Source organism: Astatotilapia calliptera, chromosome 10 (assembly GCF_900246225.1).
Source record: "Astatotilapia calliptera chromosome 10, fAstCal1.2, whole genome shotgun sequence".
NCBI lineage: Eukaryota > Metazoa > Chordata > Actinopteri > Cichliformes > Cichlidae > Astatotilapia > Astatotilapia calliptera.
The window spans coordinates 17,058,603-17,083,094 of record NC_039311.1 but is presented as its reverse complement, the minus strand read 5'-3'; the positions used below and the strand labels follow the sequence as shown (position 1 = coordinate 17,083,094).

The 24,492-nt window shown below is 42.4% G+C and overlaps 3 protein-coding genes across 6 annotated transcripts in view; 2 read left to right on the top strand and 1 right to left on the bottom strand.

Moving 5' to 3' along the window:
- The window catches only part of dclk1a (doublecortin-like kinase 1a), a 56,945-nt gene extending 45,926 nt beyond the window's left edge, over nucleotides 1–11,019 (top strand). For 3 of the 4 annotated variants that reach the window (XM_026183253.1, XM_026183254.1, XM_026183256.1), the window contains 11 exons: nucleotides 2,314–2,395; nucleotides 3,044–3,216; nucleotides 3,841–3,960; nucleotides 5,391–5,537; nucleotides 6,289–6,422; nucleotides 6,598–6,675; nucleotides 6,849–6,945; nucleotides 7,047–7,127; nucleotides 7,217–7,330; nucleotides 7,459–7,532; nucleotides 8,650–8,768. In XM_026183253.1, coding sequence (XP_026039038.1) covers nucleotides 2,314–2,395; nucleotides 3,044–3,216; nucleotides 3,841–3,960; nucleotides 5,391–5,537; nucleotides 6,289–6,422; nucleotides 6,598–6,675; nucleotides 6,849–6,945; nucleotides 7,047–7,127; nucleotides 7,217–7,330; nucleotides 7,459–7,532; nucleotides 8,650–8,707 — 1,158 coding nt within the window. In that variant the 3' untranslated portion in view covers nucleotides 8,708–8,768. Of the gene's footprint in view, nucleotides 1–2,313; nucleotides 2,396–3,043; nucleotides 3,217–3,840; nucleotides 3,961–5,390; nucleotides 5,538–6,288; nucleotides 6,423–6,597; nucleotides 6,676–6,848; nucleotides 6,946–7,046; nucleotides 7,128–7,216; nucleotides 7,331–7,458; nucleotides 7,533–8,649 lie in introns of all 4 variants that reach the window. The other variant, XM_026183257.1, reaches the window with a different exon arrangement.
- A 624-nt stretch (nucleotides 11,020–11,643) lies between these two features.
- Nucleotides 11,644–14,846, top strand: rfxap (regulatory factor X-associated protein). The gene is made up of 3 exons (XM_026183264.1): nucleotides 11,644–12,340; nucleotides 12,460–12,570; nucleotides 14,027–14,846. The coding sequence occupies exons 1-3, from the start codon at nucleotides 11,915–11,917 to the stop codon at nucleotides 14,129–14,131; spliced, it is 642 nt and encodes a 213-aa protein (XP_026039049.1). The 5' UTR covers nucleotides 11,644–11,914; the 3' UTR covers nucleotides 14,132–14,846.
- Nucleotides 14,844–21,484, bottom strand: smad9 (SMAD family member 9). Its single transcript, XM_026183263.1, has 8 exons — nucleotides 21,333–21,484; nucleotides 19,041–19,590; nucleotides 18,218–18,433; nucleotides 17,792–18,052; nucleotides 17,583–17,693; nucleotides 16,781–17,002; nucleotides 15,835–16,091; nucleotides 14,844–15,461 (listed from the first exon to the last, which is right to left on the bottom strand). Exons 2-8 carry the CDS (start codon nucleotides 19,234–19,236, stop codon nucleotides 15,318–15,320), a joined length of 1,407 nt encoding a protein of 468 aa, XP_026039048.1. The 5' UTR covers nucleotides 19,237–19,590; nucleotides 21,333–21,484; the 3' UTR covers nucleotides 14,844–15,317.
- Between the last annotated feature and the right edge of the window lie 3,008 nt (nucleotides 21,485–24,492).

Sequence of the window (24,492 nt, the reverse complement as noted above, 5' to 3'; positions counted from 1 at the left end):
GCCAAATCTCATGATCAATATCAGCCAGACCAGACTCCATACATTTCTCTGCTGCTTCATCACTCCACCTCTCTCCCTCTCTCTGTCTTTCTCTGTGTTTCCCACTCTGTCTGTCACCCCATCTGTCTCATCGTTTTCCACACAGAAACGAGAGACTCAAATTTCATAGAAGGCTGAACCTATCTCTCAGCCCGCAGACAGGAAGTGCCCATATATAGGCTACCGTCTCTACACTGGAAGCTGCTGTTCTCCTGTCTGTGAGCAGTTTCCATAGCAACAGTATTTTGTTTCCCTCAGTGGCAGGAAGCGAGAGAGAGAGAGAGAGAGAGAGAGAGAGAGAGAAAGGAGTTCAAAATGAGAAAGCGAGCTGAGGACAGCACTGGATGTGCGATAAGAGCACAAGAGAGGTAAATATCCGAGTTGGGATGAGAAAATAAAAGAACAGAATAAGGATGTTTTTTGAGATAAAGCACAGGAGGGTCATTGGCTTTATGGGTATTAAGTGGGTTTTCTTGTTCCGGGATGAGTGCCCAGCCAACAACAACATTACATAAACCAAACTGAGCCTGACTCACAGCTACATTTACCTACGTGGTTTTCAGGTCACAGCAGCTGAGATGAGTAAAAGAGCAGACAGCTACTGTGGCAGAGATACAGGGCAGATCAGCTCTGCAAATAGTTTTCAGATCCAAGTCATTACAGGCATGGCTTTTATCCCAGTCTGCCAGGACAGCAAGCTCCCCGGGATTTACAAATGCTTAGGACATTTCTCTTTCACTTAAAAAAAAGACATTCAAGATCACACACAAATGTTCTTTTCTGAGCTTTTAATCACAGACTGTATGTAAAAGATGGAATTAAACGCCGTGACATCACCCACAGAGTTTAAACATATCTTTAAGACTCAGTTTTGATTTTAAGGATATTGTCATGTTGTCAATTTTTGGAGCCAGAAGTCACTGTGTTTGAACAATAGGGTCCAAGTCCAATATTAATTATCAAACAAAATCACAGACAGCAGATCCAGCTCAGTGACTTGAAAGAGCAAATGTGAAGCTTAGCAGGCAGCAGTCTATCACGGTGAAAGGGATTATTGATGAGCGATTGTTATACAACGGAAAGCAGCAAAATACATCTGGCTACACATGTAATGGGAAAAATGTGTCATGTCCTGGAGAGGTCGTCCATAATTATGTAGTTGAGTCATGCATGACGCTCACAGACACAGACCATCTACAGAGCAAACTGCACTTGTTAATAATGCACAGTGGCAACGTTGCTCCACTTATATTTTAGAGGAACTGCAATGGTGCGTGTTGCCATCACTGGCCAGCCTGCGTCTTCCAGCTGCAGCTAGTGGATTTATTCAAGCACTGGAAACGCCCCAACCCCGAAGACTGACTGTAAGCCACGAGAACGGATTTGAGCAGAGGAGAGATTAGTAAAGAGTAAAGAAGGTGGTAAAATCCACCGAACACGTGAAAAACGCCACCTTCCAAACGAAACAGGATGAAAGTCTTCTAGTGCAGTAAAAGACTGAAGCAAAACAACAGAGTTTGGCAGCGAGGAGAAGAGAAAGGTGCACAGGAGTGGAACAGACACAGAAATACAAGAGGGGTAGATTCCCATTTACAGTCCCGACTAGATACTCTCCATCCTTGTTGCTTCCATGACAACCAGACAGAAGGTTACAAGGTGGATGGCATAATGAGTTTTTGTCTTTAGATAGATAGATGCAGACGCCTCTTCTCATCCTCTCTCTTTCAATTTAATGACCCCCCACTTACTATCCAGATGAAAGGCATCTGCCTTTATTTAGTGTCACCGGAGCCCATGTTTTTATGATTTATTAAAGGTAATCGTAAGGAGTGAGAAAACAGGGAAGAATTATTTCCAGTTGTGAGGTGAATGGAAAGGAGCTTATTTGGATGCAATCATCTCTATGATATAGACACACATAGGGGGGTTGCTGGCTTATATGCAGATCAAGTAAGTCTGTTCGGACTCGTTTTCAGATTTTTTTTTTCATGAGCACAGTATAGACACAGCACAGGGCATTACATCAGAAAGATGCGCAAACACAGCCACAGCAGTAGGGCTGTTGTGAGGATAAGGCGGGTTACACAGTGTTCCTTTGTCTATTTTTGAACATACATATTTGTTTAGGCTAGGACTGTAGCAGAAGGGACTGTGATTGTGTTTGTCTGGGTTTTTTTTATCGTGATTATGGATTGCAAACTATTTTGGGTAATGCCGCAGATTAGTAATAAACCCCTTTCCATCCTGCTCTCTACCCTGTTCCTTTCTCTGCAGGGGTCCCAGGGTTCTTCCACCTCTCTGTCTTCCACTAAAGGTTCGAGCCCAGTGGAAGATGGTGATGGACTTGTTCCTGAAGGTGAGGAAAAAAAGCTTGCTTTGTGCTTGCAAATATCATGCATGTCTGAATCATGCGCGTGACCTTTGACGCGTCCCTTGCCTGCATAGCATGATTAGTACACGATGCTTACGGCAACTTTCCGCTCTTATGCTGTCTTACTCACCTCTCTGTGACACTGCTTTGAAAGGCTGGAGGATTTTTGGTCTCATATGTGACATTTTCATCTTTGATTTTATTTATTTTTTTTAAAAAGTATCCAGAGGACCTTTTTTTCCCCCTTATAGATCTTTTAAACAGATTCATGAGACTCATTAACACTTAGCTGAGCATTGATAAATCATGCCTATTTGCATCTTGATTTATAAACAAAAAAGTCTTCTGTGTGATGTAATTGCAGACCTCACTGGCTGTAAAAATATGAATCTTTTAGATTTAAAAGGTTTCTGCTATTTGCTTATTTTTACATTTCAAGTCTGCAATCATATTACAGTTTGTTTAATTGTGAAGGTTTTTAAATCTACCTTTATGTCTTGAAGAGACTGGTTAGACAACAGTTGATAATCAGACATCATAGCTTCCTCAGCATATATCTGTGTATATTCTATGGTGCTAAACTGTGTAAACCAGTTTATGTTCCCTCTAAAAACCAGTGCTTCTTCTCTGCAGCTGAAGTTCTAGTCAATGAGGTTCCAGCTGTGCCGTCCTACATATCAGACCGTTACAAGGTGGGGCGAATGTTAGGAGATGGGAATTTTGCAGTCGTCCGGGAATGCACGGAGCACTCCACAGGACGAGAGTACGCTCTGAAGATCATCAACAAGGGCAAATGCAGAGGCAAGGTAAACAAACATCCACCGAATACGACCCAAAAAAGGCAAAAATTGTACTGACACGTCAAGAAGGCTAAAGCTCCACATAATCCTAACTTCAGAGGATAAATTCTTCCTCCTTTCACCCCATCCGGGTGAGGCAGATGGCCGCCCCTTCTTGAGCCTGGAACTTTCTTCCTGTTAAAAGGGAGTTTTTCCTTCCCACTGTCACCAACACGTTTGCTCAAAGGAGGTCATGTGATTGTTGGCGTTTTCTCTATTTTCTTTGGACTGTTGTGGAGTCTTTACCTTACAGTTAAAAGGGCCTTTATCTATTGTTGTGATTTGGCATCATTTGAAAAAACTGAATTGAATTGAAATTCAGTTTTGATAGCTCATTTTTTTTCCACCCAGAAAAGAATATTTTGCATTTTTAGAGTAATATCCCTATTTTGCTTAAAGACCCGCTGATATCTTCGGGTTAATGTGCAACCTTTATTGGAAGGTTGTAGAAATGTACTCCAAGGTGCTACTGAGTTGCTGTAGAGAGGCTGGTGTGACATACATAAAATAAAAATCTTCTAAATGTCTTCTAAATGATTCCTTTACTGAATGTCTTCCACTTGGCTGAACACCTGAACTTCTTTTTACCAGGAGCACATGATCCAGAACGAGGTGGCCATACTTCGCCGGGTCAAACATCCAAATATCGTCTTACTCATCGAGGAGTTTGACACTTACAACGAGCTCTACCTGGTCATGGAGTTGGTCAAGGTGTGTGGCCATGTTTGTACACTGTTACTTTATGAGTTTGTGCACCATCTGCTCCAGTTAGGAACGAGCAGGGACATTTTGCCAAGCTGAGATAACGGATGGGTGTATTCTCTTACAATACAAGGGTGATCATCATTATCTCAAATCTACGACTTAGAGGAGCAGGGAGGCAGTAATAGTGACAGAGACAGAGGAGCGGCATTCAGCCTGTGAAGCAACTGATGAATTTTTCCAACCAGTCACACAATTCGGGACTAGAGTGAATCCGCCAGTGGCCCCGAGTGCTCGTGCGCTCGCGTTCTTCATTCTCTCTCGCTCTCTGAGTCAAGAAATGTTTGTGCATAATTCAGGAGCCAGGAATGTGATCCATCTGTTCGTGCTGTGATGTGGAGTACTACAGAATATAGATGAGAGGCAATTTGTGGAAGAAGTGTGTGTACTTGTGAGCATGTCCAAAGTAGGAGGATCAAGAGGAGGCTGTGGATGAATGGGGTGAAAAGAGTCGCTGCTAAAATAACAGGGGCCGAGAGAAAGAGAGAGATAGATGAATTGAAAGTAGAGGATAGGCGCAGAGAACGAAAGAGAGAGAAAATGAGTGTTCTTTTGCTTGGTCCTGCTCAGTTCAAGTCCTTTAGTTTAAACTGTGGAAAAGCAATAATGAGGCAATAATGTGATCAGACAAAATTGTGTTGCAATTCCAGGGAAGGCTCATTCCTGTTTTTACAAGCGGAAATGATACCCATAAAAAAGAGTGAGGAGAGGATTTACAAAGGACTGATGTAAATCCCATCTTTTGGCTTAATTTCTCATTGACTATCTTCAGCAGCCACGTCCCAAAACTTTGCAGAATGCCCCCAAATTTACAGCAGTATATTCATGTTCGTGTACTTTTGGGCCTCCGATAGCGGAGGCAGAGAAAAATAAGTGAAATGTATTAGCTAAAGCCTGAGCTGGCATTTGACAACTCTCATATTGAAACAGCTGCCAACGAGCAGGTCAAAGCCTTACAGTGTGCTGTGCTGTTCGAGGATAGAGGGAGATTCAGCACTATTTTAAGCCTCTGTTCCACTTAGTCCACTCAATGAGAGAAACGCAGAGGGAATGAGAGGGAGATTCGGACAGGATGAAAAATCAGAGAAAAGAGACTGAGAAAAGCCTAAAAAATGACAAAAATGAAAAGAAATATTAACGCGGGGGGGTCGTCTTTCAAGCAAGGTGAAGAATTAGGATTTACCCCCACCTCCTTGCTGCTGCTGAGCAGACAAAAAAGTCTTGTGGTTAAATGAAGTTTTTAGCCTCTTTTCAGAAAAAAAAAAAGGCAAGCAGCTGTGAAAATTTGCAAGTGAATCTGTTCTGCTGGTGCAAAAAACACCAACCAAACTCTTGTGACATCTCCTAATACTGACCCGTCCATCATGTCTTGTCCACAGGGGGGAGATCTGTTCGATGCCATCACCTCTGCCAATAGATACACAGAGAGAGACGCCAGCGGCATGCTCCACAATCTGGCCAGCGCCATCAAATACCTTCACAGCCTCAACATTGTCCACAGAGACATCAAACCAGAAAACCTGCTGGTGAGTGGACGTCACGCAGATTGCATACATGTAACTTGGTGCGGCACTGGTGCACCTCCTCTCCTTTCTGAATGATCAGTGAAGTAATATCACTCACTACGGGGCCCTCCCAGAGCAGAGAGATGACTCATCCCTGCTGCCCTCACACCTTCTGCACGCTCCTTCTCCAGCCTCCCTCGTTTGTTCTTTCCTTCCCTCCTTCTCCCTTCTGTCAAACTCCCCATCGTCCTTGCTTAACTTCAAATACCGCTCTTTGCCCCCCTACTTGAGATTGTCTGGGCAGGAGTCAGACTTCAGAATTCAGCTTTTTAGTGGCCACATTTAAACCTAGTCAGCCGATTTCCTGTTTTGCTTTTTCTCTCCAACGAAATAAGAAAGCCTTGAATGGTTAAAAAAAAAACAGTGGCCTTCTATTCATGTAACTTTTTGAAGGTAATGACATGCAGATTACCCCATCCATGTAGCAGACACCCAGCAACACTAACATTAGTTTTATTTTTGGCCACATAAATGCTTTGCTGCGTTAAAAAGCTGGTCGCTCGCTTCGTCTGTGTCTGTAGGCGTAGGGCAGATAGAGTAGCTACAGCTGTGAGCTGTTAAACAACACACTGAGTGGTGAAATTATTAATAGCAACCCCCATCACATAATGTGTTTTAAGTTTGTTTGTTGTTTGTTGCCCTCATAATAATGCTGTACATTATGATCCTGCTTCTTTTTTTTAAAAACATTTTTGCATTCCTGTGTGTTTAGGTGTACGAACATGCAGATGGCAGCAAGAGCCTCAAACTGGGAGACTTTGGTTTGGCGACCGTGGTGGACGGACCCCTCTACACTGTCTGCGGGACCCCAACATATGTAGCACCTGAAATCATTGCAGAAACAGGGTGAGAGCTGCAGCTGCATTTAGCAGGCACCTTTAAGATCAAAGTATGATCACTATGACGGCCAACATATCTGTCGTGTCTTAATCCATTTACAGTAGTAGATATTTGCCTTAAAGGTCATGCTCTGCACGTTTTCTCTATGTTTGCTTTGATTTAACCTCTCTTTTTTTTTCAGGTATGGTCTTAAGGTTGACATCTGGGCAGCTGGAGTCATCACCTATATCCTCCTGTGTGGTTTCCCACCCTTTCGGGGGTAAGTTAACAGCAAGCCCTACCCTACATTTCTCCCTCTGCTTTAGCGCCTTTCTTGAAAGTGTGTTATGCAGGACCCTCTACTGGTCAGCAGTAGTATTGCACCTTTATTTGTTGACTCGCTAATTAATATTTGGTTGATGCACCCATTCATGTGAACTTTTTTTTTTGCAGGAGCAGTGACGATCAAGAAGTGCTTTTTGATCAGATACTAATGGGTCAGCTAGAATTTCCTCTGCCCTACTGGGACAATGTGTCAGAGACCGCTATGGTAAATATCTGCTGTATGTCTGATTGGTGTGGATGGATCTACATGTTATAGAAAATCCAGAGTAAAAAACTAACTGCTTTTTACTTTTGGGGGGGGTGTAGGAGCTGATTCGATCCATGCTGGAGGTGGAGGTCGATAAGAGATACACTGCCCTCCAGGTGCTGGAGCACCCCTGGGTCACTGTAAGTACAGTGTCAGTAAATCTGTTCATTTCCTTTGTTTTCACCAAAACACTGAATTTACTTCCTTTCTCCTCATTTGTCTAATCCAGGACGAGGGTCTGTGCGAGAATGAACACCAGCTGTCGGTAGCAGGAAAGATAAAGAAGCACTTCAACACCAGCCCAAAAGGCACTGACACCACTGCTGGAGTGTCAGTCATTTCTGTAAGTAACCATTAGCAACCATCTAAAGATGTAGCTGTTACACTGAGTTGCATCAGTTTGTAGAGAAATCAGCAAGTTTTTCACGTGGCGTTTAGATTGATTGTGCCGATTTCTCTTTTGTTGTTCAGTTGGATGACAGCTTTTCTATGCAGAGATCTGGGTCGTTGGATTTCTACCAGCACCCGGCCATGTACTGGATAAGGTACGCCAGGTTTCCATAGAGACACGACTGGGTCACAAATCAGCGAGAAATCAAAACAGACCAAAACAGTGTCTCTAAAATTGATGTCTCCCCCTCCTTTGCGTGCTGCCCCGCTGACTGGCTGCTGCTGTGCTGCTTTGACAGCCTCATGTTGTACTTTCTGTGCTCGGCTTTTTGCTTCTCTCCTTTCATCCCTCGCTGTAAACACAGATTTCATTCCTGCATTACCTGCATCGTTATTGTGCGTCACCGGTTAAAGCCTTGTCCTCTGTGTTGTGTCACCTTTTTATCGGTGTCCCCTGCTTTTCTTTAGTGTGTGTGAGTAACGACGTGCCCAATTAGAATCACCCTTGCTGATGATTCTCCTGCACATCTCGTTTGCACAGTTCATTTGTGAATGAACCCTTTCTAAAGAAATAACCCTGCGGTGTTGCTTGTCTGAGTGATTTGCTGTGATGTTTTTGTCTGATGTGATGCTCCCTCACCTGGTTACCTCCTCAAACACCAGGGCTCGTTACTGAGCTCACATTACCTGACTCCTCTTGTGTGACTGTGTCCCCTGATTTAGGAGGACCACAAAGTGCATTGTTATAAAGGTCACAGAACTTAAAGTAATATGGACACTGACTAGAGGAATTAAAAATAGGCTGGAAAAAATTAACAGTGACTTAATTTATGAATTATTTGGGTTGAGATTCCCAGTTTTCCAGCACGACAGAGTTTAGTTTGACTGATTAGAAGTCCTGAACATGATGGACCCGAACTTGTGCAGATGTTTCTGATTTGTGTTGTGATTAAAAAGTGATATCCAGAATCTCCTCTTTATAATATTTACTGTGCCTGAAAAATTAAACAAGAATGTTGAACCTGCCTTTATCCGAGAGATTTATTGTGGAAAATTAGATAGACTGTTCCTCAGATAAACATAACATTTCAGAAAAGAAGAAACAATTGTCAGTGTCCATGGTTTTTCACTTCCTTGTTACTGTCCAATTAAATATTCATTAGTAACTTAATGAACATGTGCAAAGTTCTTCTGCTCCTCCTTCCTGGATAATCGACTGTGCAGCAGACAGATCTGATCCTTACCTTTTCCTCCTTCTCCTCTCTTTTTCAGGCCACCCCTCTTGATAAGGAGAGGCAGGTTCTCGGACGAGGATGCCACCCGGATGTGAAACCGCTGCCGCTGCAGATGATGCCAACTGTGAATTCAGTAACAACAACAACAAAAACACTACGGGCGGAGCCCCCCAGTTGCCTCCCTGGCCTGCCCACGGCCCCTCCCTCTCTGACCCCTGACACTTGCTCTGACCCCTCCCCAGACCCCAGACTCCCATCCGACTCTGATGACATCTCCATCAGCTCAGCCAGCACCGCCTGCTCCCCCAGCTCGCCCTTCTAGAGAGCAGGCGAAGGGGAGTAGGGGGAGGAAGAGGAGGAAGGTGTGCAAAGGAGGAGGCGGCGAGGGAAAATCCTCATCCAGCTCCTCCCTCTGCATGTGGAGGAGGAGGAGGACGAGGTGTCAACCCCTTTCTCCCAGTATCTCTGAAAAAAAGAAATAAAAATATCAGCAGAGAACTTCACACTTCCCTGAATCCAACTTTCCGAACCTGGAGGAAAGATGGACCAAGGGGTGGATAAGAAGACGTTAGAGAGGTTGGGAGAAAGATTCAAGAGGCAACAAGAAACAGGGATCGAGCGGAAGAGGGAAAAGCCAGAGTGAGGTGAAAGACTTTTGTTGATTTCTTTTTAACATTTTCTCATCTGAGCACATGTTGTAGAGCTCAAGGAGCAAGAAAGGGCTTTACCCTTCAGTGATGATCCGGGCTCGACATGGAAACTTCCTCAAGGCGGAACAGCTCTACAAGGCAATATGAGAATATGGACCAATGTTCATGTTTTATTGAACCTTATTTATTCATACTTTAATTCACAGCATTTTTTGATATGTATTTCTCTTTTTCATAGAAAAAAAAACAATGTTTTTATTGACTTCTCCTTAGAGCTTGGTGGATTTAAAATAATGGCAAAGTGCTTAGAAGTAGAGTGCAGAAACGTTTAAGTAGGTGACAGCAGACGTGATGAAAACACAATGTTGGAAAGCGAGCTAAAACACGTTGGGGAAGGATTTTATGGTTTTTTTCAGTTGCAAAATGTGTTTTAAAAATGGCTTTGATGAAAAAAAAAAAAAGATGAAATTGTGCTGTGACGCTGTGCTCAACACAGTTTCGGCGCTGCCTTCCCCCGTAACGTTGGATCGCAGTCATACAGTTTACATTTTACACAGACTGCTATTCTAAGACGACAATGGTGCATTTGACTGCTCCTTCTGGTTTTGTTACTTGCTCGGTTCACGACATCTTGATACACAAAACTCAGCAGCATCCTGGTGCTTGTGTAGCAAACTCGACATCTGAACCCATTTGTCCTCAAGCCACACATTTTCACAGTGATCATCACGCTAATTCTTTTTATATTTTATGAACACTAGACACATGTTTCATCAATATGTTCAAGCTATGGTTGGTGCAGCTCAAGTATATGGTTACACAGACACGTTTTCAGATGGAAAAGGCGCACAGTTAACAGTTCACAAGAGGTGCCTATTTGCACATTTGCACTGCAGTCTAGGTGCAGTGAGACATGATCGAGAGAATGACAGTATGGATGCCAGAGAACCAGCAGTACAGCGAAAAAGGGTGGAGGAGAATTTATTTCAGCTCTGTACAACCTCATTCATGGCTTCATTTCTTCAGATGAAAGCATGACAGACATACAGTAGCCTATTCTTATAAAAGAAACAGTTTAGTGATGAAGTATTGTTTATATGTTGTGTAAATAACAATTTTATTTATTTTGATAGTTCACAATACAGTATATTTCTTTACTAGTAGTCAGTCTATGAGAATTGTACAATAATAATACAAAAAAATACAACAAAATCAGTCATACATGCGTATCAGTCAGTCAGCGAAGAAAAAAATAATAAACTAGAGGAGATCATCAGGTTGATGTGAAGCGTTAAGCATGGGTGAGTTGGATGGATCGGTAGTGGATATGAAGAAGAGATCATCAACTTTGCCTCCTACTGGGAATGATGTCACTTCTTTTCTTCAGAAAAGCAGCCAGTAATATAGTTTCCCTTAAACTGATGTGAGATAAGAGATGAGAAGACAGATGAGTGAGAGAAATACACAGAAGTGTTAGGTTTTTTTGTTTGTTTGTTTTTTGCAGATGATCTCCTTGCAGTCGTCACACCAGTCAGACTCTCTGTATTTATTCTCATCATTGCACATATGCGGTAATGTGCTGCCACATTGACCAGATCAGTATGAACTTGTGCTCTCCAGCGCACGGACACGTGGTTTACCAAAGTGCTCTCACAGCTGACCCACTGTATTACAGTCCATTGCAATACCAATACCTGTACCTCTGTTCAACAATGGTCTATGACTATAGTAATAATTAAAATATGTTTAAAATCAAATTGTTTGAGTCTTTTGTTTTGTGTTTAGCTCCTGTTTATAGGACTTTTGTTTCATTACCGGTCTGTACCAAATACACAACTCAGTCCTTGGCTTAACTTTTTATCCATACAGACGTCAGTTTTGTTTTCTATGAAATAATTGCACTTATTCCACACAGGCCCTCTGCTTATTATTAACTTTTGAATGCTTGGTGGTACTTGGCTCTGTTATGGATCCTGTCTGGATTTGAGTAGAAAGTGTGCAGAGAGGTTATTTGAAAACCTTCTGCGAACATAAATTGTAAATGAAAGATGAATGTATTGAAAGTATGAATTTAAATTCATACTGGCTGCGGGAGCAAGGCCAGAACATCCAAGTAATATGCTTCCTAGCATACCCCTCTTCCATCAAGCCTTTTCAAGAAAGGTGTCTATTTTAGTCTATTTTTACACATAGTAGAACTCTAATGTGTCCATGTGACAGGAATATTGTGAACATAAGCATCCACTATGATTAGGAAAGGGTAAATATATAAGTAGGATTGTAGGGGCATTGCCCTTTCAGCAGGCAACAGTGTTATAGTAAACATCTCACAAGTTGGTCGTAGTTGCCCGTAACTGGCGTGCATATGTTATTTTGACCACTAGGTGTCGCTTTAACACATAAACCTAAAGCAGAGAAGAAGAAGAAGATTTTCATGTTTCCTGACCGGTGACAGGCTAAACCAATAGAAGTAAAAACTATGACATTTGCTTCTGAAATACTGGAATATTTATGACCTTTTATTTAGAAATTAATTTAACGTCTAATACTGGAAAAATGGACCAGTAAATGTAAGCGAGTAGCTGTTTTAGCTAACCAACGTGGGGCTACTAGCTAGGTCGCTGTAGCGTCGTTTGTTTGTTTGCTGCTATCATGAGCGAAGAAGACGCTTCCGTATCATCAAGTAAGGACAAAGACTCCACTCTTCTGCTTACTAAAGACGGACATAGGTACTATGTAAATAAAAGCGGAGTTGTGGACAGTAGAAATGTGATAACGCCGCACGAACCGGAGAACAACGCCTCCTACGACATGGACGATCCGGACGAAGAGAGCGACGTTCTGGACGCCTCAGATCCCAGAGACGGCGCAGCTAGCCCGGAGGAGCTCAACGACGAAGAGACCTCCGAGGGCGACAACGCCCCCAAACAGTGTACCTACGATGGGTGCACGGAGACAACGACGCAGGTGGCCAAGCAGAGAAAGCCATGGATGTGCAAAAAACACCGCAACAAAATGTACAAAGACAAGTACAAGAAGAAGAAGAATGATAAGGCCATGTCCAGTGGGAAACTTGATGTAAGTTAAATACTCTCAGTGCTAGAAGCATTTACCATGATGTGGAGGTCTGATTTCCACACTTTAGAGCCAAGCCACAAACAAAACCTGCACATTTAATTGCGTTTTTCTGTCTGTAGGAAAACTCTGAAGAACGTCCTGTGTCTGTGAACAAACAGCGTCTAGGTGCCATGGGGGACCGTCCAGCCAGACCTTCTCTGATAGAGCAGGTCCTCAACCAGAAAAGACTGGTAAGACTGGTTGATTGTTCCATGACGAACATGCAGACAAATGACAAGCATATTATTCTGTGGCACCCGGCTTTAAGGGTTAAATGGACATGAAATGTGATATATTTGCATGAAATCGCATATTTGCTGCAGATTTATTGGCTGCACATCCACAATATGACTCTCCTGTGCCACCACATCCCTAAGGTGTTTACTGGATTGAGATCTGGTGACTGTGGAGGTCATTTGAGTGCAGGGAACTCACTTTCATGTTTGGGAAACCAGTTTGAAATAATTTGAGCTTTGTGACATAGCTTTTTGTCCTGCTGAAAGCAGTGATGAGAAGATGGGTACACTGTGGTCATACAGGAATGGACGTAGTCAGCAGTAATACTCAGGTATGCTGTGGCATTTAAACAATGTTCATTTGGTACTAAGGGAAACAAAGTGTGACAAGAATATATCGTCCTCATCATTATAGCATCGCCAACAGCCTGAAACATTGATAGAAAATTTGATGAATCTATGCTTTCCTGTTGTTTACCTAGATTCTGAACCAACCACTCGAATGTCCAATTTTGATGAGCCATACTGACTGTAGTCTTAGTTTCCTTTTCTTTGCTAACAGCAGCAGCATTGGTGTGGTCTTCTGTTACTGTTGCCCAGCTGCTTCAAGGTTTGACATGTTGTGTTTTCAGAATAGTTTGGTTCTAGCAAATGGTTGTTTATTTCAGCTCAACACAGTCCAGCCATTATACTCTGACTTCTGGCATCAACAAGGCATCTTCACCCAGAGAACTGTTGCTCACGGGGTATTTTGTCTGTTTTTGGACCATTCACTGTAAACCTTGGAGGTGGTTGTGTGGGAAAATCCCAGTAGAGCAACAGAATCTGAAATGGAGCAGCCAGACTGGCACCAACAACTACTCTAATGCTTAGCCTGAATTTCAGAAGGTTTTCACCATGTCTGCCTTAATGCTCGAGTTGAGCTGCCGTTTGCTTTTTAATGCAGTTGAACAGGGCCACCTAATGATGTGGCCAGTGAGTGTAAGTGTCCTTATTCTTAGTTTCACATATTTTGTTTTCTCAAAGGAGAACCTTTAACGTCTCCTTTTTTTTTTTACTTTACAGTTTTTTGGTTTTGGGTTACACTGATGTATTTTCTTCCAATGATCCCAGAATTAGGAAAGTTTCTTTCAGCTGGACTAAAAAAACAAAAAAGAAAACTTACATAAAAAACAGGCATACACGCAAACCCAAATACTGTAATATTTTAAAAGCCAACAATGTTCCAAGTTCATAGAACTCGAAGATTCCCGGGAATCATGGGAAAACACCTATTGGTAACATTAAAGCATCCAGTTCATAGAACAGTTATGACACATATTTTATTAGTGAAAGCAGAGTAATGTTGATTGTCTTGTACTGCAGCTTTGTAGTGAAATATCTTATGTTTTCCAATGTATTTGTCTTGCAGTCGCTTCTCAGGAGTCCAGAGGTGATCAGCTTCCTGCAGCAACAGCAGCAGCTTCTAGCTACACAGAGCCGTAGCCAGTCACAACAGCAGTTCCAGAGCTGCTGACGGTGGGTGGCGGGCGTTAGTTTTTGTGATGCATAAAGCGCACTAAAGAAATACACTGGCATCTGATGCGTAAATGAATCGTAAGCGTACACTGAAAGCATGGATTTCTTCCGTCATGCTGTGAGAGAATAAAAGGACATTTTGAAGTTGTGCTGAGAATGGAAGACTAAACTGATTCAACTCCCAGAGAGTGAAGATTTCTTCAAATCACATACTGACCATGTATTTAAACCAGGACTGGTGCTGTTTTTGGTACATTTTGTCCTAAATTTAAGCCAATATTCGTTTTCACTTTTTGTTCATTTTAAAAACATTGTCCTGTTTTGTTTTGTTTAGTTTAGTTGTTGAAACTCCAGTTCAGACTGTTTTCTCTGGAAGAATTGCGCCTTATAGGAAATGTTGTGATTTGGTGCAGTATTAATAAAATAAAATGAGTTATAAATCCTTAGTGTGTGTGTGAGATTTAACTTGAAATGCTATTGTTGTGACAATCATTTGTGTGGTGCATGTCGTTTCCTGCAGGTTGACGACTTGGTTTTGACAAGACTTTGTCTATTCTCCCTGAACTGTTGCACAAACCTTAAGTGATAACTGAATACAGAGGAGGAGGGATATACTTTACAAATGAAACTCTGTTACTGCATTATCCCTCTGTGTTTAAGTTGTAGTGTTTGTCCCTGATGAGTATATGACAATAAAAAAAGATGCAATATGAGTTTTGTTTTTTTTAATGAGAAAAAACAAAAAAAAACACCAGAAATTCAAACCTTGGAAAACTGGAATCACAGAAAAAACTTAATGTAAAAAGTAAAAAGCAACCAGAACATGAAGTCAAACATTGGTTGACACAAATACAGTACATACCACGCCAATAACACTTTGGACGTATAACAGTTTAAGTACCTACAAATATATCCCACTTTTCCTGTGCAGTTAAAGCATCCCAGAGGAAACGGAAGAGGCTAACTGCGTTATACTGAAATTAGGAACGCTTAGTGTAAATTCAGCTAAATAAAATTCATCTTCACGTCTGCTTTAGCCGTGTGACAAAGGTGTAACGCATCTTTGTAACTTTGCATGAGATGTCAAATGTAGGACAGAAAAATGTACAGAATCTGTGACTACCTGTCAGGAATGAGAGCGCGCGCGCGCACACACACACGCAAGGTGTGTGTCTGTGTTCATGTTACGACACTGAAGAAATTGGGTTGTGTGGGGAACCCATCTGTGTAAGGACTTTATCCAGCCACTGCAGCGGCCCATGCAGATGCACTTCAATCCAGCAGGGGGTGCTGGTCACATCTTGACGGTGGTATTCAGCTCCCCAGCCCTAAAGGAAAAGATGCAACAACTGGTCAGCTGGTAATATTGGCTCTTCAGTTAACTATAAAATATTTAATGCAAAGAAAACAAGTAATCCCACCTTGTGTATGGGAGGATCTGACATGACTGGCAGCACTAAGCATGGGAATTTTAAGTTACCCTGAGAAACTGAGCGTATATCCAACCCTTCTCATTTGATTTTGACTGAGCATGAATAAAAGCATTCGTATGCACTACAGAAGTTAATTTCACAGTTTCCAACCTGTACCGACCTCCGTTTCTATGCATCTAAACAAACAAAACTGAGAATTGCCATAATGGGCGCAAAAATTGCTATCAAATAATCAGCATCCTCTTTCATAAGAAAGCTCAGTCAGTACCTTTACGAAGCTCATGCGGATGGTGCACATCTTGGTGAGCTCATAGACGACCTCGAAGCCGTGGTTAACGGACTGGGCGAGAAGCTGAGCAAACAGCTGGTTGTTAAAGATCTTGAGGCTGCAGCCACTGGGAATCTTGCACACGGTGGTGGTGTGGAAGCCGTGCTGGAAATTACAGTTGCGACTCTGGACAAAGATGCTGCTGTCACTCAGACACTCTGCATACACTTCGCCGCCCACGTAGTACAGGTGCAAACCTGGAATTAAAGGGAGATGATTAAAAAAACAACAACAACTAAATACTAAAGTTGCTGAATGTTTGGTGCTTTAAATGTGGTGGAAATGCAATATTTACAATTTAGCATAGCAGATCTAAAGAGTATAAAAAAAGCTACAAGAAAGACATAATTAATGAGCTAACCACAATATTTCATTACTTCACTGAAAATTAACTGATATTGATGGATTTTTCTCATATTCCCTTGGAAGAAAAACCACAGAGGCTTTTATGTCCGCAAACAAGGAAACGCTGAGTGGTGTTGGTACTGTTTGTGAACTGGGGACCAACTATCCTCAAGCCTTTGTCCCATCTCTGTCATTTAAAACCACACACATCCTCACACTGCACAGTTTATTGGAAGCCACTAAAATGCTTGATGTCGATCCAACAAAGGCAGGCTTTGTAAACACTGAGCATGAGGGGAAAAAAAAAAAAAATCAAACATTATTTGGCCCAAAGGATTTATTGCAAAATGACAAGCTGAGTTTAAAGCATGACAACGTTTTACAAAGACTAGCACATGCACACCAAAGGCAGTGATGAAACCAATAGTGAGCAGATTAACTTTTTAAACAACCTTCCTTTAAAAGCTCTTGCTCTCACCAAATGCAAAAAAACCCAAAAACCCCCAAAAAACCCCCCACCCCCAAAAGCCATCCAGCCTACCTTTGCCTATGTGCCTGCGCGTGTGCTCGATGGTTGAGTTGCGGTTGACATTGGAAAGTAGGCCGAGGCAGAAGCGGTTCTTGTTGTTGGACGGGTCTGTGAAGCCGTCCACCAGGACGCTGCGTGATGAGGCATGGAAAGTCTCCCCCACCCGGTTGTTGAGCTCATAGTAAGCTATGGAGCACCAGTACTCTGGTTCCTCGTAGCAAACGGGCCTTAAATCTGAACAGGAACAACAAATGCTCGAGAGGTGGGTGTTAGGGATAAAACATTTTATCCTATTTATCCATTTTAAATTTTAAACCCAATGCAAATTCATATGAATCCAACCTGATAAAACTAAAGCAAGTTTTGCATCGATTTTATGTATTCTAACACAGACTGTATATAAAAGATGGATGCAGCTTCCAGCTCTGAAAAGTAAAGCAAAGTCTATTAAACTTATATTCTTTCTGATGACTGGTATTCCTCAGCTTATTTAGACTGTGAGCTCAGTAAACTCTCCTGATGAGTTCATGGTCTCCATCACTGGTTTTAAGTCTTGAGGAATACAGCACGATTGTCATTTTGTAATTGATGTTCCTCGTTATAGTCACAAGGAGACCAGCGCATTGCGATTGACAAGTTGCTACCATACTATTTGAACTTCACTTTCTCAGTCAGTCATCACATCCACTTTCAAATCATGCACCTTGAGGTTTTACAGCAGGACAGGTGGGTGATGTCACAGTGGCTAACACCATCTTCCACATAGAGTCTGCTGTTCCTAACACCTGTATATCTTTGTGTTGTGAAAGGATACCTCTGTGCGGAGCAGAAAATGTGAGTTTAGGGGTCTCCATGGAGTTGCTTGGCTTCACGTCCTCTTGGGGATTTGTCTCCATCATGCTGTACGGAGGTGGTGGAGTCTCAGCTGGAAAACCGTGTTTTGAATGACAGAAGAGAATAAATTATGTACTGTTGTGTGAAGATTCAAAGTGAAGGTATTAGCTTGCATACTGTGATTCTTACCTGTGATATGATATGGACTACCAGGTTCTGCAGAGCTGTTGGGGGAGTTGGGGTAACTCTGCGAGCTGGGAGACTGGGCGAGGGACAATGGAGGGGAGGAGGAGGAGAAGGAGGAGCAGGGAAGGGCAGGGAAGGAGTCTGGGTAGATGGCGTTCTGGGGCATCAGCGGCTCGTTGTGAAGGGAGGCGTTCCTAAACTTTGCCAGTAAACTATGTTGAGGGTTGAACTCGCTGTGGCGTGGAACAAGGACTGGTGGCAGCACTTGGGGGAGGGGGGCAAAAAAGGGTGGGGGTGAGAGCCAGATGGAGCTTTAAAAGATCATATTACGGCAAGTGCTTTAGGCTTGGGAACACTATTTGATCAGGCGCCCTTTCTCTAAGGCTAAAATTCAATAAAGGCCATATTTTTACAGCAAATTTAAAGTACCTGGCGTCTCCACCCGTCTGTAGTGGTAGGGGTTCACGCAGATGTCCTTCTGCTTGGAGCCGAAGGCGAACTCGCAGCACTCGAGGGCTTTCAGCTCATGGTGGGACTGCAAGTCAGGCCAGCGCCACACCCTGCAGTAGATAACATGGGGCAGACCCTTCCTGTGGGACACCTGCAACCTCCCGTCCAGCGACCGAGGAATGGTCACACATTTACCTGGAGGATTCACATGAAATAGCTCTTTTTAAAAACAGAACTCTACCAAATTAAATGTGCTGTGTGCACATTAACATTAAATGTTTTTGTACCACTGACCGTTTTACTGAAATACTAAAGCATTATGAGAAACTCTGTTTTCATTTTATTTATTGTATATTTAATTTACATTTTTAAATTCTTCTGGATATTTTTAACCATGTTAAAAAAAGAAAGAACCAACATTGCATGTATGTGTGCATGTTGCAACTAATGTGGCTTTTATTTGAACTGTGAAGCACTTTGTAAATCTACTTTTTGAAAAGTGCTATACACATGTAAAATAATTGGAAATAATTTATTATATAATATATATTATGTATGAACTCTGATTTATAGTTGATAAAATTTATACCTTGTGATCTCATCAATGAAGTGCTGCCCAAGTAAAACCCTTAGTCATTTCCTTTGATTCCCCACACAGGTAAAAGCACCCCCCCCCCCCCTGCTTGTGTTGTCTTTCCCATCTTGTAAACGTCATCCTGTCTAAATAATCTTCATGTTTATTTTGACCTCTACAATTAGAACCGCTAGACTAAACTTCTATATTGGACACTGTGATACTCACTAGGCTGCCCGGGGCAGCTGAGCGCTCTCTCCAGCTCTTCCATTGCCCCCTTTTTCTTTTTCAGTTTCTTCACTAGAGAGTCTACAGCCTTTTCCGCCCACTTCTCCTCCTCGTCCCCTTGTTTCCAGCCGAGCAGGCGCTTCACTGCCGGGCTGGTGAAGGAGAATAAGGATGTAATGGAGGTAGAGGAGTTCATTATGAGATGGATAAATGGGTGGCAAGACGAGCTGATGGGTCCTGTTAAAGGGATAAAAGTTCCCTTGTGGATAACAGTGAAGATGCAAATAATGAGCAGCCAGAAGAGGAAACAGAAGAGGTGAGGATGAAAGACGTGGCGTGATGAGTCTGTGTAAACAGGCGCCGTTTTTTCTTTTCTGTATTCCACTGTTACTTCCGAGCAGCTCTAGTAGAGGTGCTGGACTCCTGCCAGTGCAGCGCAAACCCCCTAAATCCCCTCTCTGTGTTGGGATCCGGCAGCTCTGGAGTCGAAGCCTCCAGCGGGGAAGGTTATTCTTTACACAGCCAGAAATCCAGGTCAAGTTTCAATCATCTGGCAGGAGAAGCAAGAGATTGTATTAACAGATAATTCAGCCAAAAAACAAAAAGAAAAGAAAAAAAGTTTGGAGGTTAGGAAGAAAAAAAAAAGAAAAGAGACCTCGGGTTTTATTGGAAAAGCAGAATTAAGACAGAGTCACTAAGGTGATAAGCTGGTGATGAGATGAGAACAGCCAGAGAAAACACCTCATAACCAAAAACTACTCATATTTAATGAAGTGGGCATCGAAGGTGGATTTCCATGATAAGGACGGCCGTATCAGCAGGGCGCTGTTACAGAAAGCACGCCCGCATGAAAGTGATCTCCCCACATGCTGAACAGCAGTGTTATTATTCTCTATGGAGAAAATGAAACACTTCACAAAACTGCTGCAGAAAGCGCAGGCCAAGATGGCCAAGCTCATTTCTAGATTCACCAACAATGAGGAATGTCCTTTCTGGCCTCTGTTTCTATGATCATGCCACTGACGCCCAGGAGCCATACTGTCTGGCCAGAACACATCACAGGGCAGGAGGGGGAGAGGGAGGGCGACAGACAGAGAGCTCTCTCCCTCTGTTAGCCTCTCTGTCCATCTAAATCTACTGAACAGTATATATTATTATATGAATGCCAAGAATAAGGTGCAGACAAAAAAAGTATCAGATTAAAGTTCTATTATTTAGGTAGGGTTCGTGGGTTCGGCAGCATCTTTCTACTCAAAGAAATTCCTAGATATTCATAAAAATAAACACGTAATTTTATTAGTCTCCTGTTTGTGAGTCTTTCTGCAGCATCATGCCCAACCTTTTGGGTAAAACGCATAGTTTTACATCTTGTACTATCAGCTCTTTGCACATCGTCCTTGCATGTCAGAACACTTTTCCACATGTTTGTGCGCATCTGATGCCGAAAGGGGAAAAAATATGAATCTATTGGCAGACAGAGTTTATAAAAGTGAACTGGAAGCTCAGCTTTCCCCCTTTCCTGTAAAAGAAACAGAACCACTTTAGACTTTCTTCCGAATTTCTGTTCTTTTTTTTTTGTCAAACTAAACACAGGTGATGAGTTATGCGGATCTGTATGTTCACTCTTTTTGCCCTCATGTGCTCATGGCCAGCGCCGGTTTCCCGCAGACAGACACACAGACAGCTGGGGTTTACAATGACAGCAAAAAGCGCACAGGGCTCAATGCGGCATCAGTCCACCGCTGCTGCTGCTTTTATGAAGCCTGGCGTCACTCAGTCTGCAGGCTCAGATAGGCTAATTACCTAATGCTTTATCACCAGGACACCCCTTCCCAAAAAAGTAAACACGCCAGCTTCCTTTTTACTACAACTCAACTGCGAGTCATTCTGCAGCTACAAAATCCAGGCTCGGACCTAACCTCCACACCTTCACTGCAAATATGCGATTAGGAGCAATGACATTGAAGTCGCTCGGCTCATTCTTGTGTGATGAAGGCATGCTACTACAGAGAAAACACGTGTAGGAGCAAAGAAAACTGCAGTTATTATTTTTAAATACATCTTGAATACTTAATTCAGCTCAGCTTTGCAACTTTATACTGAACTCAGCATGTAGATGACAACTCTGAACAAATGAAACCCCCCTTAAAGTTTACCGACAGTGCAAGAGGGTAACATTTAATTTTGATACTATTTCTCTCTTAACAGGAATTCAAATTCGCGTGACATAAAAAACAAATATACATTTAAAATATTTAAAGGAAAAACGAGCCAGTTAGTTTAATTTCTCACCTCTGTAACAAGTGCAGTGCAGACAGCCGTGTGAGTGTGCGAGGCTTTCCTGTTTGTAGTAAGTCAGGCCAGCACACTGAGGCTGCGAAGGTGTGTGCCTGTTTGTATGTGTGTGCGATTGAGTCTGTGAGCATGTGTAGAAGGGTCAACTTAGCCTCAATAACACTTTGCGCCCTGCTGGTGATTTCTAAATAAAAGCATCGCCAACTCAATTTGTAGATGCCAGTTTATAAACGAATATAGCCAAAGGCTCCATTTGACAAAAGCCAGATTTAAAAAAATGAGAGAAAAAGTTTCTATATGTTTATACATTTTTGTCTATCTTCAATCAATATTTGAAAATTCTACTTTTAAAAGTGAAGTACAAAACTACTTTTGTCCGCTGTGGAAGAGAGACAGACATAATTAATAACTAATGATTAAATGCAGAGTGGTGCGGTAAGCACCAAGAAAGTGGAAAAGGTGAGTGAAAAAAACACACACTTGGCATTACAAGTCATTAACTTTAATAAAATAACATCATTATTTTTTTATTTAAATCTTCTAAGTGAAATTATTATCAGTAATTTCTACAGGTAAGTGTTAGAAAGGAGGTTGTAAAGTAAGTCTACATGAAAATAAATAAATAAAAAAAATTAAAAAAATGTTTTGTTTGCTTTTATAATCTTGTAGAGGACATCGCACATAGTGTGAACTTCCGCGTTTATTATGAAGGCTCAGTCTTAGTTATTTCCGGCGTTGTTCGTTGCGGTCGCTTTGACGCAGGTTTGTGAAGCTCGGAGGCTCCACTCCTCCAGCAGCCCCAGCCGAGCGCCACACAGCCTCGGCGGCGTCAGCCTGGCTGGAACCGCAGCGCCTGCATGCTAGATCCCTCCGCCCCCCCCCCCCCCCTCTCCTGGAACTTTCTCAGGATTTCAGATTTAGCGCTCGCGGCAGCACGCACGAGCGTTTGTGTTCGAGCACCTGAGCTCCCAATCACCTAATCACGATATAAAGGAAAAGAAAAATAGAGAAATAAAAATCCCCAAATCACACCTGTTCTAGTATTGCTGAAGATTTCACTGACTTTACCTGATAAAACTCTAATAATTATTGTACTTAAAGTGTTTATCAGCGAGTTTTTGTTACACCCATCTCTCTGCCTGTGAGGGTCTGTTTGCTGTCATCTTCTTCCTTTACAGCAACGAGCACCTGTTGGGCGCAGGCCAGGCTATTGGTGCAATGTACCGAGTATAAGACTAAATCTGCTTCTATATATTAACTCTTAAGTTATATATAAAGTCCAGCTCGGGGAGGATCAAATCTGCTATCATATCCAACCACCTCACACTGTTACTTGCCTGTGGCCGCGCGCACGTGCACGCACATGCTGCACCTGTAGGCTTAAAAAAGAAAAGATCAAGTAAAACATCTTCCCGTTTAGTACTCAGTCTTTATGCATGATTCCACACATGCGGTGAAATCATCTTTATTTATATATATAGTTTTTCCTCGTCTTAAAAATCCAGGTTTGTTTTTTTATCCATTGTTGGGAGCGCTGAGGTCTTTCTCATTGCGGATGGATACGATCCTTTATTGGGAGTGCCGTGACTGGTCCAGTTAATGACGCAAGCCCGGCTGGCGACAGTGAGTCTACAAGTTTGACATTTTCAGAGTTTACAGCAACTGCTGCGGGATGTAACAACACTCCCAACGCGAAGTGAAACTACTTTGAATATCTCATAAAAAAAAACATTTTTTTTTTCATCTTAACCACCAGGTAAACCATCAGGACACACCACTAAATTCAATTGGCCGGTGTGCGCCTAAAAAGGTGGGGGACTAAGAGTCCAAGGTTTGGTTCGGGGACCGCCAAAGAAGCCGCGGGAAGGTTTCAGAGCAGGACCGAGAGCAGTGGGCTGTGCAACCTGTTTGATCACCGTTTTAGATGCGAGCACAACAGCCTGGAAGGGTTTTAATCGCCCATTAGAAACACAGGGCCTATTTTGTGGAGCATTACATTTGGTTTCTTGAAATTAAATTTCATTTCATATCATGGAGCTAATTGGTGCCAATCGAATGCTTTTGTAAATCTTTAAATAGGGCACCCTAATTTTCTGCAGTGCCAAATCTGGAGGCAGGAAACTAGAAATGTGCAGCTTGCGATTCCCCACTTCTGTGTCTGGTAGGGCAGACACAGCCAGACGAGCGGGGCACAAACAGGATGCGCTCCCTGGGGCTCCGGGAGGCCCTCAGAGACATCTGCATGAGCGCGAAGCACAGACCTCAGGCTTGCATAAGAAAACAGCACTATTAAAGTTCATTTACTCAGACCACAAAAACGCTTGCTGGACTCCTTCCAAGATGTCCACACTGGGCCTGGGAGACAAACAAAAGGATGAATATTGAGATAAATACCGCAGTCCAGGGTTTCCTACTTTCTTTCATGTTGAGGAAAGGCCAGATCACACTGCCTACTGTGCTGAACATTTCCTAGAGCTGACCCCAGATAACTTAATCAGTTAAACATGATTTATACCAAATTAAACGTTTAGTGGAGTTAGAGCCTGCAGACATCTAGTAATAATATTTCAAAGGTACTTTCCTGACCCTGGTACTCTGTGTAAGAAGCCTGAAAGGTGCCTCACTGCATGTTTGGGAACATCAGTCACAATTAGTCAAGTTTTAAGACCCATTAAAGATCCTCGGCCCTACAACAAGAAACTCCTTTAGCTTCAGTATTAACAAAGACATGTCATGTCTTTACCAAACACTGTAGCTGCAGTAAGCATTGTTACAAACACAGCAGAGTAGTTTAAGTTTCTATGTATTGTATGAAACCATGTCATCACTTATGGTTCTTTAATCTCTACGTCAGAGGTGTCAAACACGAGGTCTGGGGGCCAGAATCGGTCTGGCTAAGAACTCAATTTGGGCCACTGCTCGAATTTGGGAAATATAAAATGTGAAGGAGGGCATTGATTTTGGATTTGAATTCATAGGTTTCATAGCATTTCCTGCTGATAAAGAGCTGGACCATTGCAATTAGACTTCTTTTTATACTAAATGGGGCTAACTGTGTAGTTAAACATCTTTACACTGACAGAAAGGGCAGTTTCGTTGCTACGGCCAAAGATCAAAGTGGGCTGTATGTGGCCGACCGTGTAAAATGAGTTTGTTT

Coding starts and splice junctions, on each gene's coding strand:
- smad9 (XM_026183263.1), bottom strand. CDS start 19,236: ATGAACTCCTCTACCTCCATTACATCCTTATTCTCCTTCACCAGCCCG. Junction 17,003..17,582: donor ATTTTCTGCTCCGCACAGAG/GTATCCTTTCAC, acceptor GTTCCTGTTCAG/ATTTAAGGCCCGTTTGCTAC. Junction 15,462..15,834: donor TCCGCATGAGCTTCGTAAAG/GTACTGACTGAG, acceptor CTTTTCCTTTAG/GGCTGGGGAGCTGAATACCA.
- rfxap (XM_026183264.1), top strand. CDS start 11,915: ATGAGCGAAGAAGACGCTTCCGTATCATCAAGTAAGGACAAAGACTCC. Junction 12,341..12,459: donor TGTCCAGTGGGAAACTTGAT/GTAAGTTAAATA, acceptor TTCTGTCTGTAG/GAAAACTCTGAAGAACGTCC. Junction 12,571..14,026: donor TCCTCAACCAGAAAAGACTG/GTAAGACTGGTT, acceptor TTTGTCTTGCAG/TCGCTTCTCAGGAGTCCAGA.